The sequence below is a fragment of the Plecotus auritus genome (genome assembly GCF_963455305.1).
Source record: "Plecotus auritus genome assembly, chromosome: 4".
Classification (NCBI taxonomy): domain Eukaryota; kingdom Metazoa; phylum Chordata; class Mammalia; order Chiroptera; family Vespertilionidae; genus Plecotus; species Plecotus auritus.
Window position 1 is genome coordinate 3859917 of NC_137775.1, and position 12801 is coordinate 3872717.

General features: G+C 51.9%; 1 protein-coding gene across 4 annotated transcripts in view; it reads right to left on the reverse strand.

Moving 5' to 3' along the window:
• The window catches only part of SLC22A3 (solute carrier family 22 member 3), a 71351-nt gene that overhangs the window by 26682 nt on the left and 31868 nt on the right, over nucleotides 1–12801 (reverse strand). For all 4 annotated transcript variants that reach the window (XR_013960336.1, XR_013960337.1, XM_080663619.1 and 1 more), the window contains exon 5: nucleotides 12368–12485. Coding sequence is in view for 2 of the 4 variants with exons in the window: in XM_080663619.1 (XP_080519745.1) it covers nucleotides 12368–12485 (118 nt within the window). In the remaining 2 variants the exon portion in view is untranslated. The remainder of the gene's footprint in view (nucleotides 1–12367; nucleotides 12486–12801) is intronic.

The following is a 12801-nucleotide window of genomic DNA, read 5'->3' on the forward strand; positions in this document are numbered from 1 at the left end:
ACTGATCGTTAGGTTCCTTGAACACAGTCCACAGGTTCTAGGTGGTGAACTAATTTAGACTCAGAAATGGGATACGTGATGAATCTGCTTATTAGATGGTGCTCAGAAACTGAGTCAGGAGTGAGACGAATAAAGGTGGGTCCCTCCCTCATGCTCAGAACGGGGTGCACTCCAGAGGGACTAAAGGTGATGGGGACCTAAATGAGTCCTGAGCGTGACAGTTAGAGCCCGAAGCTCATAGCAGAATCGCTGTGATCTTGGGCGCCAGAGGTCACTTACACAAAACCCATAAAACAGTCAACAGGCGACAATACACACTGATTTGACGTTATCAGGTCAGTTTAAGGATTTGGGGCCAATTAAATAAGATAGGCAACGTTACTGGGTAGTTAACATTGGAGGGAAGATGCTTGCCACGTCTGAAACCAACAAGGGGATGTGTGCAGTATCAGAGGAGATCCTATACCTGGGAGGGGACAGAGCTAATTCAATAAACCCAAGTCCAGGAAATCCAATACACACGGGCGAGGGCACGGGTGGCCACCCACGAGGAAGAACCCAAATAGCAAAGTCCCAGGCGCAAAGACGTGCTGACTCGCCCTGAGAACCAGAGACGTGCAGCCGAAAACATGTGGGAGGCAGCGCAAAATCAGAAGCTGCAAAGAACCCAAGAGGAGTGGGCAAAGGGGACACGCAGCGATGCAGACAGAAAGCCGTGTGGCCTCGTTAGGGCTCTGAGCTAGCGGGCATCCCGGGCCCAGCAGTCCCACTCGTGGGCATCGCCCTCCAGGGGACCTCAGAGCGGTTCCGGGGGGACGTGGGTGAAACCAGACACGGATTCGTTCCCATGATTAACAGGCGGACTGACCGATAGCCAACCAGAATCTCTTCCTATTTATAATCAAACACAGTCAAAATGAAAACACACCGAAGTGATTTCCAAGCACGACACCTAAGATTGGAGCTGTTCTTCAACTTCAAATGCGAGGGAAATTTATATTTACTTCTACGAAGCGTATCCACATGGTGAAAGGGAGTCTAGTCCAGCCATGGGCAAACTACGGCCCGCGGGCCGGATCCGGCTGTTCTATCCGAGGGCAAGTGCTTGAACTCACTGCACTCCGCTCCTTTACTTTGAATTTATATGAGTTCACACAAACACTCCATCCATGCTTTTGTTCTGGCCCTCCGGTCCAGTTTAAGAACCCATTGTGGCCCTCGAGTCAAAAAGTTTGCCCACCCCTGGGAAGGCACTGTTAGTAACGGGAGACGGAACAGCTCAGAGAGAACAAGAGAAAGCTGTCCCGGAGAGACGGGGGAAACACGGCATGTGGACTGCATGTGGGGAGACAGCTGTGAAGGTGACCACTATGCAGGGGTGGTTTAAAAAGTGGGTGTTTTGCCCTGACCGGTTTGGCTCAGTGGATAGAGCGTCGGCCTGCAGACTGAAGGGTCCTGGGTTCAAATCCGGACAAGGGCACGTACCTTGGTTGCGGGCACATCCCCAGTAGGAGGTGTGCAGGAGGCAGCTGATCGATGTTTCTCTCTCATCGATGTTTCTAGCTCTCTATCCCTCACCCTTTCTCTTTGTAAAAAGTCAATAAAATATATGTTTTTTAAAAAGTAAATAAATAAATAAAAATAATATAATAAAAAGTGGGTGTTTTGAACACAGTGCTCAGTAACTGTTTGCTGACTAAAAACATGAGCCAATGGCGATGCTTTCCTGCTGCGTTGTGTGGATCAACACGGCTCTGCTTCTGGGACAGCCTCTCCCCAGTTACATGTAAATGGCTTTTCCAAACACGCGGCGACCAGAGGGAACGTTCGGTAGTTCAGCTTGCAGTGTGGAAAGCACGCGCACCGCAGTGAGGGCTAACCGGCTGGCTGAGCTGAGGAGCTGGCTGGTTAGTTTCCGAAAACAAAGTGTGCCGACCACAGAACTGTGGCGAGAAAGGAGACGGGAAGAGCCACCGCGTGCACCGGCTCCGATATTTCACCCCATTGGCCCCGAACAGTCTGTCCCCAGCTGATGCCAGAGAAGCCGTGTACGTACAGCACGCGGAGTGTTCCAGCTTGCAGACTGGATCTGGAACCGTCTTTAGCGAGGGGAGCCTAGGTGAGGTCTAAAGGGAAGTGCGGCAGCTGGATGACTCCACACCCATCAGCACGCGAGGGCAAGTGCTTGAACTCACTGCACTGTGCCATAGAGATGACCGAGCTGAGCACTCGTTCAACACGCCCCCTTCCCCCCTTCCACCACCCGCCTTCCTCAAGACCTCAGCTATCAGGGCGGGGGCGGGGGGGGGGTGTTGGCTCTGAAACGTAAGCAGCAAAGAAACCAGGGTTCACCTTTGAGAGACAGTGAGGCGAGTGTAACCACGTTGCTCAACTCCTCCTGCCTGACGTGTAGAACTTGTCCTGAAGGCCGGTGAGAGGGCAGAATGTCACGGACGTGCATGCGTATTATTGAATCAAACAGAATGAATGAATCTTGGAAGTTGTTGTCAAGAATCCTGTGTGTGTGTCAAGACTCTCTGGGGCCTCGGCTTTCCCTGAGACCATCGCATGACCCCAACTCCGAGCTCAGGCAACAGCTGTCCGGCAGATGGCCGAGTTTACACTTATTGGTGCGTATAAATCCAGGACTCCTCCTCTTGGAGCATAAGGACGTCTGGTTGATGTCAAAGAGTTTAATGGTTGCCACCTGACAGGAATTGCGCTTTCAGCTTCTGTTCACGGAGGCCACATGACGACACAAATTTACTATGAACTTAACACCTTTCAACTCATTAGTCATTATTAATACAACTGCATCTACCTTCATCTGAAAAACATAGTACATATTTTGCCGTGGCTGATGTGGCTCAGTTGGCTGGAGTATCACCCCATGCACCGAAAGGTCGCGGGTTCGATTCCCGGTGAGGGCACATACCTGGGTTTGCGGGTTTGATCCCCCGTCAGGGTGCATACTGGAGGCAACTGATTGATGTATCTCTCCCACGTCAATGTTTCTCTCTCTCTCTTTCTCCCTAACCCTCTCTATAAAAATCAAATGAACATGTCCTTGGGTGAAGATGAAAGAAAAACCAGCACACGTTTTTCCAAGACGTAAGCCTGGGATGCAAATGGCTTGTGCACTTTTGCAGTGACTCCCTGGTCCCCAGGGACTATTGGGACAGACTGCCACGTGATTCCTCCTTCAACTCCAGGGCTGAGGTGACAGCTGCTGTGACAGCAGTGTGTTAGCGATAACGTGACAATCTGCTCAACGGGGTTCCCCCCCCCCCCCCGCCCCGGCCACCCTCCTGCCCAGTGCTAGGGATGATGACAAACGTAGCTTTTACACAAACGTTTCCTCCAGCAGAAGAAGTGTCCGGGGCGCAGGCCAGCGTAGGTTTCCCCCAACTTCCTAACTTCTCCTGAAGGTTATGAGACTTCTCCGGCCTGGAAGGCTGGCTTCCCTCAGCCACCACAGCAAAGGCGCATCACTATTGGGAGGAGAAAGGCCGCCCCGTCAGGCCCCTTTGCTGTGCATTCAACTCCACTCCCTTCCTCCAATAGCGCCAGATTCAACGAGAAGAGAAAACCGTGCAGGCTCCAAACCTACCCATCTAGCCAGGACGGGGCCGGTCCCGGGGCCTCCTCCTGCTTGTACCTGTCCACACGAAGCAGCGTTGCTATGGAAGCATCCCCCAGCCTCTGCCAGACATCGCTGCACGTTCATTTTTAAATATGTTTTCACTGATTTCAGGAGGAAGGGAGAGGGAAAGAGGCAGAAACATCCATGATGAGAGAGAATCATGGATCGCCTGCCTCCTGCACGCCCCCTCCTGGGGATGGAGCCCACAGCCCGGGCCTGTGCCCTGTCTGGGAATGGAACCCTGACCTCCTGGTTCCTAGGTCGATGCTCAACCCCTGAGCCAGCGGCCGGACTTTATTTTATTTTTTCCAGGGAAGGAGGATCTAGCCCAGCCGTGGGCAAACTACAGCCCGCGGGCCGGATCCGGCTGTTCTATCCGGTTCTCTTGCTCTCCCCTCCGCTCCTTTACTTTGAATTTATATTAGTTCACACAAACACTCCATCCATGCTTTTGTTCCGGCCCTCCGGTCCAGTTTAAGAACCCATGGTGGCCCTCGAGTCAAAAAGTTTGCCCACCCCTGACAGCCCATGCACATCTAGCCCCTGGTGCCTTTCACACCGTCTTCCTGGGTGGGACCTCGAGCTGAAAGAGGCGGCTCTCCGCACGTTTCCTCTCTTACTGTTTAGCATTTCCTCCTGCTCTGTCGACAGGAGCGCATCTGTGTCCCCCTGGGGAACGCACATGCTTTCCCTGGCTCCCAGCCCATGTCTCCTGGTGAGATGACTTCATGAAGAAAGGCCATTTCCTGGCGGGTGGGGGACCCAGGGGGCAGTGTTGTCATGGTAACAGCCGCCCTGGACCAGGAGTAACGCCCGCGAGCTGGACACAGGGCTCTGGAAGCCGGCCCCCCGTCGCCTCCAGAGCGGGGACGGCTCCCACAAAGAGCTAGTATGTTCTCATTCATTCAAAAGAGCTGGTGTTTCCTCATTCACGCACCGCAGGGAAGCGCAGTAATTTGGGCCGCACAAGCCGGTGTGGCCAACAGCACAGGCAGGGGAGGGAAGGCACAGAAGAAAGCACTTGAGAAAGCCGACTGCCTTCCTTTCTTGCACACACAGCGCAGGCGGGGGCCGCGCTCTCTCGGCAAAGGCCAGGAGCGCAAAAGCCACCTCCGGTGACAGCTGATGACAGAGCTCAGACAATGGAAGCGGGGGCTTGCCCTCCCACAGGACAGAGCCCGGAGCAGCAGCTTGTCCTGCAGGCCTGTTCCTTTCAGGTGTTCACTGGACTGTGTGTGTAATGCCCCCGGGACTCGGGCCAGGACAGGAGGCAGGGAGGCCCCGGCCCTGCAGGGCAAGGGTCAGCCTTTAAGAAGGAAAGAGGGGGAGCCCAGGACCCCGGTTATGTAACTAATTAAAGACGAATGAAGTGACCCTGAAGGTCACTAGGCAGGGCTTGGAGCTCGGCCCTGTGTCAAAGCCCTTGGCCTTGCCTGTGGGGTTGGTGGCGCCTCCAGTCTCAGAGCAGGGAGTGCGGCGGTGGGGGGGGGGGCGGGGGGGGGAAAGAGGGAGGGGAGGAGGGAAGATGAGAGGAGGGACCGTTCCGCCAGGACACCCTCCCGTCTTCTCTGGGCTGGCCCTGCCCTCTATGGCCTGGGACCCCCCTGGAGAATGGCACCATCATCGAGAAAGAGGGCGCAGGACTGAGCTTTGGGGCAAGGAATGAGAGAAGACACAGGCTGTGGGGTCCTACTTTGGGGAGAAAGAACAGGCAGAAGACGGGCGGGGCCAGGCCCCAGTCAAGCAGGCCGAGGTTGAGAGCCAGAGTGAGGACGAAGTGGGAAGGGGGTCTGAGTGAGCTGAGTACGTTAAATACGCACGTTCTCAGAGGCCAAACACACAGCAATAAAGTGGTTTTAAAAAGTGAAATATCACTTTAAATAAAGGCTGTAAAAGTGTGAAAGAAAGGGGAGGAGAGAGGGAGGGAGGGAGGGAGGGAAGGAAGGAGGGATGGAGGGAGGGAGGGAGGGAGGGAAGGAGGGAAGAAGGGAGGGAGGGATGGAAGGAGGGAGGGATGGAAGGAGGGAGGGAGGGAGGGAGGGAGGGAAGGAGAGATGGAGGGAGGGAGGGAGGAAGGGAGGGAGGGAGGGAGGGAAGGAGAGATGGAGGGAGGGAGGGAGGAAGGGAGGGAGGAAGGGAGGGAGGGAGGGAGGAAGGGAGGGAGGGAGGGAGGAAGGGAGGGAGGGAGGGAGGGAGGGGAGGAGGGAGGGAGGGAGGGGAGGAGGGAGGGAGGGAGGGAGGGAGAAAACTAGCAGTTGAGGGAGAAAGAGGAAGCTTGGCAGGCCCCTGGGCTCCAGCCTGCATCCAACCCTGGACAATGCCGGATCCCGCCCTGGGGCAGCCAGGCAGGCACCTTCCGTGGGAGGGGCTGGTGAAGCTGGCAAGAGCTGACCTTTGGCACCTTCCTCCGAGCACAGCCAGGAAGGTGAGGCCTGACCTAGTCATAGGGCGACCCCCCGTCTCAGTGTGCCCACGACTCTCGAGGGGAGCGCCGAAACTCCCACCTGCCAGGAGCCCCCGTCCTGGGCAACAGGGCGTGGCAGCCTGCTCGCCAGCTCCTGAGCCCTCCGGTGGTCCTGGGTGCTGTAGCTCCAGCTCCTCATAGTGACCGTCACGCACACCAGGCCCGACGGCGGCCACCACGGAGCTCACAGTCACACGCGCTCCGCCCTCAGCTCCTGGGGTGCTTTCCTGAAAGAGTTAAGCTTCTGAGGAAGGGCTAGCCCAGTGATTTCAAGGGTTTTGGAAGGTGAGGCTGAGGGGGGAGAGGCCTGTCCCTCCAGGGGACCTCCCTCGAAGTGCTCCCCTCGGGCGAGGCAGCTTGGCCCCGCCAGGCTGCGAGCTCACTCTTTCGGGGACACGTCACTGGGATTGCACCTGATGCTCTGGAACACCCCCCTCACTACCTTTGGGGCCAAGTGAGAGTCCGCGGACCTGGAGGCGTTCGCCTGAATGTCCTTCCACAGAAAGAACCTCTAATCGCCCCGCCGGGGAAGGACACGCCCTCGGGATTGCCAGCCCAGCTGGCCTGCTTTCACGGCGTTCTTTACTGCAGCATCAGAAGTCGTCCCTTTTCCTGACAGTCTCATGCATTCCAGAACAGTCTAAAGGGCAGTGGCATGTGCATTACAGCGGTCACTTTCGTGTGTCACTTTAAGGCTTTGCTGGCAGAATCGACAGCCACTGCGTGGCGTCCAGGACAAGGCATGCCCTCTGGGAGGGGAACGCACTGCGTGAGTTCCCAGGGACCTCCTGCCCCACGTCTCCGAGCATCTTCTAGACGACACCGTTCCCCTCTCGACACGGACACGGCACTGGAGCACGTCATGTACTCCCGGGGCATAACTTCCTTTCTCTGGGCCTTTTAAAAATACATATATTCTTATTGATTTCAGAGAGGAAGGGGGAGGAAGAGAGAGATAGAAACATCAATGATGAGAGAGGATCATGGATCGGCTGCCTCCTGCACGCCCCACACTGGGGATCGAGCCCGCAACCCGGGCATGTGCCCTGACCGGGAATCGAACTGTGACCTCCTGGTTCATAGGTCGATGCTCAACCACTGGGCCATGCCGGCCGGACTCTCTGGACCTTTTGAAATAAATTCCATGCAGACAGTTTTCAAGTCCCAAGACTGAGATGATAATTGCACACAACATGGACAGAGACAGCACGGTGTACTGTGGGACCAAAATCCCACCCAGCCTTCCCGGGCTTCTGGAAGCCAGGATCCTGGTGCGGTTCCTCTTTCGGAAGAACAGAAACTATGTATCCGAAATCCCCTTTTTGTCAGAAACAGACATTCCACGCTGGAAAGTCCCTCTCTGTGTCCGTATTGTTGTTTGTGTGACAATTCATTAAGTCCCGACGACATGGTTGGAGGTCTCCGTGGTAACTAAGGAAACCTAAAACCTGGCCTGGCGTTCTCTAATGAGGTTTGACTCTTTTCCATTTGGGAACAAGATCAGAGTGGGATCGTATACATTGATGATGAACCCTTCGGGTTCAGAAAGCTCAGATGTCCGTTCTTATTTTTTAATCTTTACCTGAGGATACTGAATTTTTTAGAGAGAGACAGAAACATCGATGTGAGAGAGAAACATGGATCGGTTGCCTCCCTTACCTGTCCTGACCAGGGATTGAACCCGCAACCTAGGTATATGTCCTGAACGGGAATCGAACCCTAACATTTTCATGTAAGGGACAATGCTCCAACCAATTGGGCCACCCAGACAGGGCTCAAATGTCAGTTCATGATGTCACCTAACCATGTCGCCATGGGAACTGCCCGTGAGCATGTTTATCTATGAATGAGTACCAGTGTAACATCTGGTACAAACATTCCTCTACTTATGAATGGTTTAAGATTTTTCTACTTTATGAGGATGCGAAAGTGATACGCACAATAAACTACAACATAGTCAACACTTTATTATAAAACAGGCTTTGTGTCAAACGATTTTGCCCAACTGGAAGGCAATGTAAGTGTTCTGAGCACATTTAAGGTAGGCCAGGCTAAGCGGTAATGTTCAGTAGGTTAGATGTTTTAAATGCGTTTTTGACGAATGATATTTTCAACCTATGATGGGTTTATCAAGACAGGACCCTGTTGTAAGTTGAGCAGCATCTGTACGTACGTTTTAAGAATCTGTAAATTAGCTATGAACAATGAACTGTATTGGAATATCATAAAAATAAGGAAATCACAATCATGCTTTATTATTTTTTGGGTCAACAAAATATCACTAATAAATATGGACATATTCAGGTCTGTAGTATTAGAGGCTCTTTGCTAGCTAGAGTTGTAATATTCAATTTTCCACTAGCACATTCCATACAAAGACAAGAAGCAGAGGAATGTAGGGGAGAGGTGAGGATCTCTAAAATAAGAGCCTTTATAAAAATGAAAACAAAACTACTGCTCAATGGCTGTTTGGTCAATGTACGGGTTGACTATTGATAAATAATGCTGCCTAACAAACATCAACCTTAGCGGCATAAAGGAATGAGCATTCCCTCAGCCCGCACGTTTGGGGGTTGGCTGGGAGACCGCTAATCTAGGTTTGGGAAAGCTTTGCTGGAGCAGCTTGGTCTCCTCTGGGGCCAGTGAGAGAGCTGGGAATATTCTTCTCACTGAGACGGCTGAAGTGCAGAGGTCAAACCCAAACACACAAGCCCATTTCAAGACTCCTGCGTCACATCTGATGACCTACCATTGGCCAAAGCAACCACATGACCACGCCCAAGGTCAACGGGCAGGACATTCACTCCATCCACCGTGGGAACTAAGCAAATTCCATCGCCATGCCCAACATCAAAGGAGCCAGGGAGTATTTCCACGCGATGGAAAGGAGGGGGGTGTGAATATTTCAAACAATAATGTAATCTACCACAATCCGAGGTCATCCAGATAACCGAAAACGTGTTGAATCACTAAACCTTCCTCTGGCAACTGAACCAGGTGTGTAAGCAAATCCTCCTCCCGAGTTGGGTGACTACCTAGTTTCACATTCCACCCCTCCTTTGATTCTTTCCCATTTTTCTACAGAACTTCCTATGAGCTCAATCCACTTGCCTTGTTTTCATTGCTTTTTTAGAAAGAGGAAGGGAGAGGGGTGGAGAGAAACATCAACGTGAGAGAGAAACATTGATCGGCTGCCTCCTGCACAACCCTTACTGGGGATCAAGCCTGCAACCCAGGCATGTGCCCCAACTGGGAATCGAACTGGTGACCTCTTGGTTCATGGATCAATGCTCAACCACTGAGCCACGCCAGCTGGGCTGCCCTGGTTTTCGATTTGAGGCTTTTCTTTGCTGTGAATCACAGTTGCACTATTGGTCTATCCACAGAGCCTGACATTCGGATCACCTGCATGGCTACCTGCTGCTGTCTCTTCACCAGTCAGAGGCCAGCCAGGAACTTTGGCAAATGAAAGCCGAGGGGTCAGTGAGCCAGAGAGCCAGAGAGCCAGAGGTGATTCCCCCAAGAACGGAGTGACGTCCATGTGAAATACAACCGGCATGATTTATAGCACAGCCAACTCTCAGAATAATCTACCTGGCTGAATGTTGGATCGAATCCAACATTGCCCCAATTTCTTCTGCTAAAATAAAAGACAAAAGGTCAGCCTTAAAAATCCCCTGAGCAGATAAAACCAGTTTTATCATACAAACAAAGCTTTACTTGGATTATCCTGCAAGGCTACCTTGACCTGAGTCATTTCTTGCTTATCCCTCTGGAAACTATAAGCAACACGTGAACTGTTTCCTGAGGTTGATCCGCCGTAACTACCGACCGATTCCCTATCATTTCAGAAAACGTAATATTCTAACCCAGTGGTCGGCAAACTCCTTAGTCCACAGAGCCAAATAGCAACAGGACAATGATTGAAATTTCTTTGGAGAGCCACATTTTTAAAACTTAAACTTCTTCTAACGCCACTTCTTCAAAATAGACTCGCCCAGGCCGTGGTATTTTGTGGAAGAGCCACACTCAAGGGGCCAAAGAGCCGCATGTGGCTCGCGAGCCGCAGCTTGCCGACCACGGCTCTCACCCATCACTGCGAAGCACAGGCACGGACATGGGCAGCAGTTATCTGAGTCACCGAACGGAGTGGCCTTCTCACTATCTAAGCTGCTTTACGACAACGTGCCCGAGCCTCATTTCCTGTCGATTCGAGGGTTCCCTTTTGTAGCTGCCTCTCCGCTGTTTCACCATAACCTTTTACTAATTCCTGCCTGTGATTAGCTAGCCATTACTAATTACTAAAGTGCGGCATCAGCTTTCCTTTGGTTACTTCTGAACTTCCCACATTTCCCGTATCTTCCTTCCCTTCACGAAAGCCAGTGGGTCAGTAGTCCCAGTGTGTAGTGAGTTTAGGGTGTCTTCTGTAGTATGGAGCATCCTGGGGTCACGTTAGCTAGTCCTCCGGTACCCCTAAAGCAAACCAGGACCCCCTGGTGCCAGCGATGGAACAGGCTGGGGTTGGGAGGTCGGCAAGGCTCTGTGACGAGGGGAACACGGAGCTGCCACCCTCTAGGCCCGCTCTGCATCAAGCCGCGGTGATCTCTATGGTGCGCATGGGTTCGAAGCGGGCCAGTGGGTCCACGGGAGTGGCCTGAACTGGGCACTCACAGGATTGTTACAGCAGCTGCCCCGGGGAACCACCCTCTGGCCTCTTAGTAATTCTCCTGATAACACGGGACATGCCTGGGGAATGTGTATTTTCAAAACCTTGATTTAACGCTTACATAGGCTTAGCTTTGGGACGACACGTGCAATATCTTCAGGGTACTGCTGAGTGGAGAGCAAAAAGATTCATTTGACTCATAAGACTGAGTACAAATGATCACACATAGGAGCCAGCTGTGAAGACCGCTAGCTCGTGTACTGAGAGAAGCTGAGCAGGGATACCCAGCTTAACTGTGCTCCGAGAGCAACAGGGATCAACTGGTCTTCGTGGCTAACACTGACGATATCTCCTCTCTACCGTGTACTTTACGATCTGTGAGCCTCAGGCCCATCATCAATCTGCTCCCAACAGGGCAACTGGTCACTGGAACCCTCGTAAACACAGAGTCCACTGCTTGCAGCCTAATGTGAGGGCGAGCGGAGACGGCAGAAACCCAGACATATCTGAGCAAGCTCCGGGGGCTGGAGAGGCGGCGCTAAAACCAACAAAACCTCGAGTTTCACCAGAACGCTTCCATCAAAACAAACTGGATGCTATGAAGAGAACAATGTTCGCAACCTCGTGTCCTTAAAGGGTTGCATCCAAGATTCATATCCTCCCCAAATTCTTCTCTAAATTCTTTTCATAATAACCCTTCTGTTAGTCCACATTCACTTAAGTCTCTGCAGCTCAGCATGGTCACCTATTTCATATGCTGTCCCCTAGTTATTCTGGGGGTGCTCCAAACACATTATTTTATATGCTGTCCCCTAATTATTCTGGGGTGCTCCAAACACATTATTTTATATGCTGTCCCCTAATTATTCTGGGGTGCTCCAAACACATTATTTTATATGCTGTCCCCTAGTTATTCTGGGGGTGCTCCAAACACATTATTTTATATGCCGTCCCCTAATTATTCTGGGGTGCTCCAAACACATGTATGTCTTCAGCTGCACATCAGACCTTCCTAAAGACAAGTAATGAGCTTTAATCCCCCCAATTTCTCTTAGAGCAGCGATACAGGGGTACCCAAAAGCCTTAGCTGGAGGAAGCAAAGAAGAAAGAAGGAAGGAAAAGAGAGATGGAGGGAGGGAGGAAGCAGGAGGGGGATAAGGCAGGCAGCCAGCATATGTACTTCCGAAGGCTGAAGTATTACGTTCTTGTTCAAGCTCTGGTTCACATACACAGTACTTCTGAGACTAACGGCAAAGACAAATCTTTGGACTAAACTGAATGTCCAGAAAAGATTTATAGTTTGTTCAATGACGATGAATGAAGGGTTCAATACAATGGGGCTATACAGTAGGCCGAGTATAGTAATTCAAGCAGCCTGGCGCATCCATGGAAGCGTGGACTAAAGGACCAGTGAACCTCAACACAATGCTACTAAACTTCACAAACATTTCTGCTTTAACGCACCTTCTGATTCTCACCACCGTTTTCTTTTTTTATAGCCAAACTGAACGTGACTTAGAGGTTTGGTAACATGCGCATCGGCGACGAATTCACCCACTTTGACCGTGGTTGTTTTAGTGATAGCTATCAGTACCTCCGAGTAGCTGGGCGAGAGGTACTTCCCGTTGCACTTGGCAATGCTCCGCAGAATCTTTAAGGCCTCGTCTCCTTTCTTCCGAGTAACCAGCCAGCGGGGAGACTCGGGAACCGCCCTGGAAGGAGAAAGCATTTCTGAGTTACGAGTAGGAATTTCAAAACCCAGACTTTTATGACTCGAGTTTCTCTATCAAAATGGGTCCTCCCATTCGATGCAAATGTAGGAGAATCTTCGAGTTTAGAAGATTCTCAAAGACACAGATGATCTTTGCAGGTTGATCGTGGAAGGAAAAGATGCTCACTCGATAACGGGATCCTTGCTCATGATACACACAGTTACATATTACATCGCTCTTGTAAGACCAGGTGCCTCTGGAATCCAGCGTCCTCCGTTATGCATGGGAAAGAGCTGGGATTTAGTGAGCATTTGGG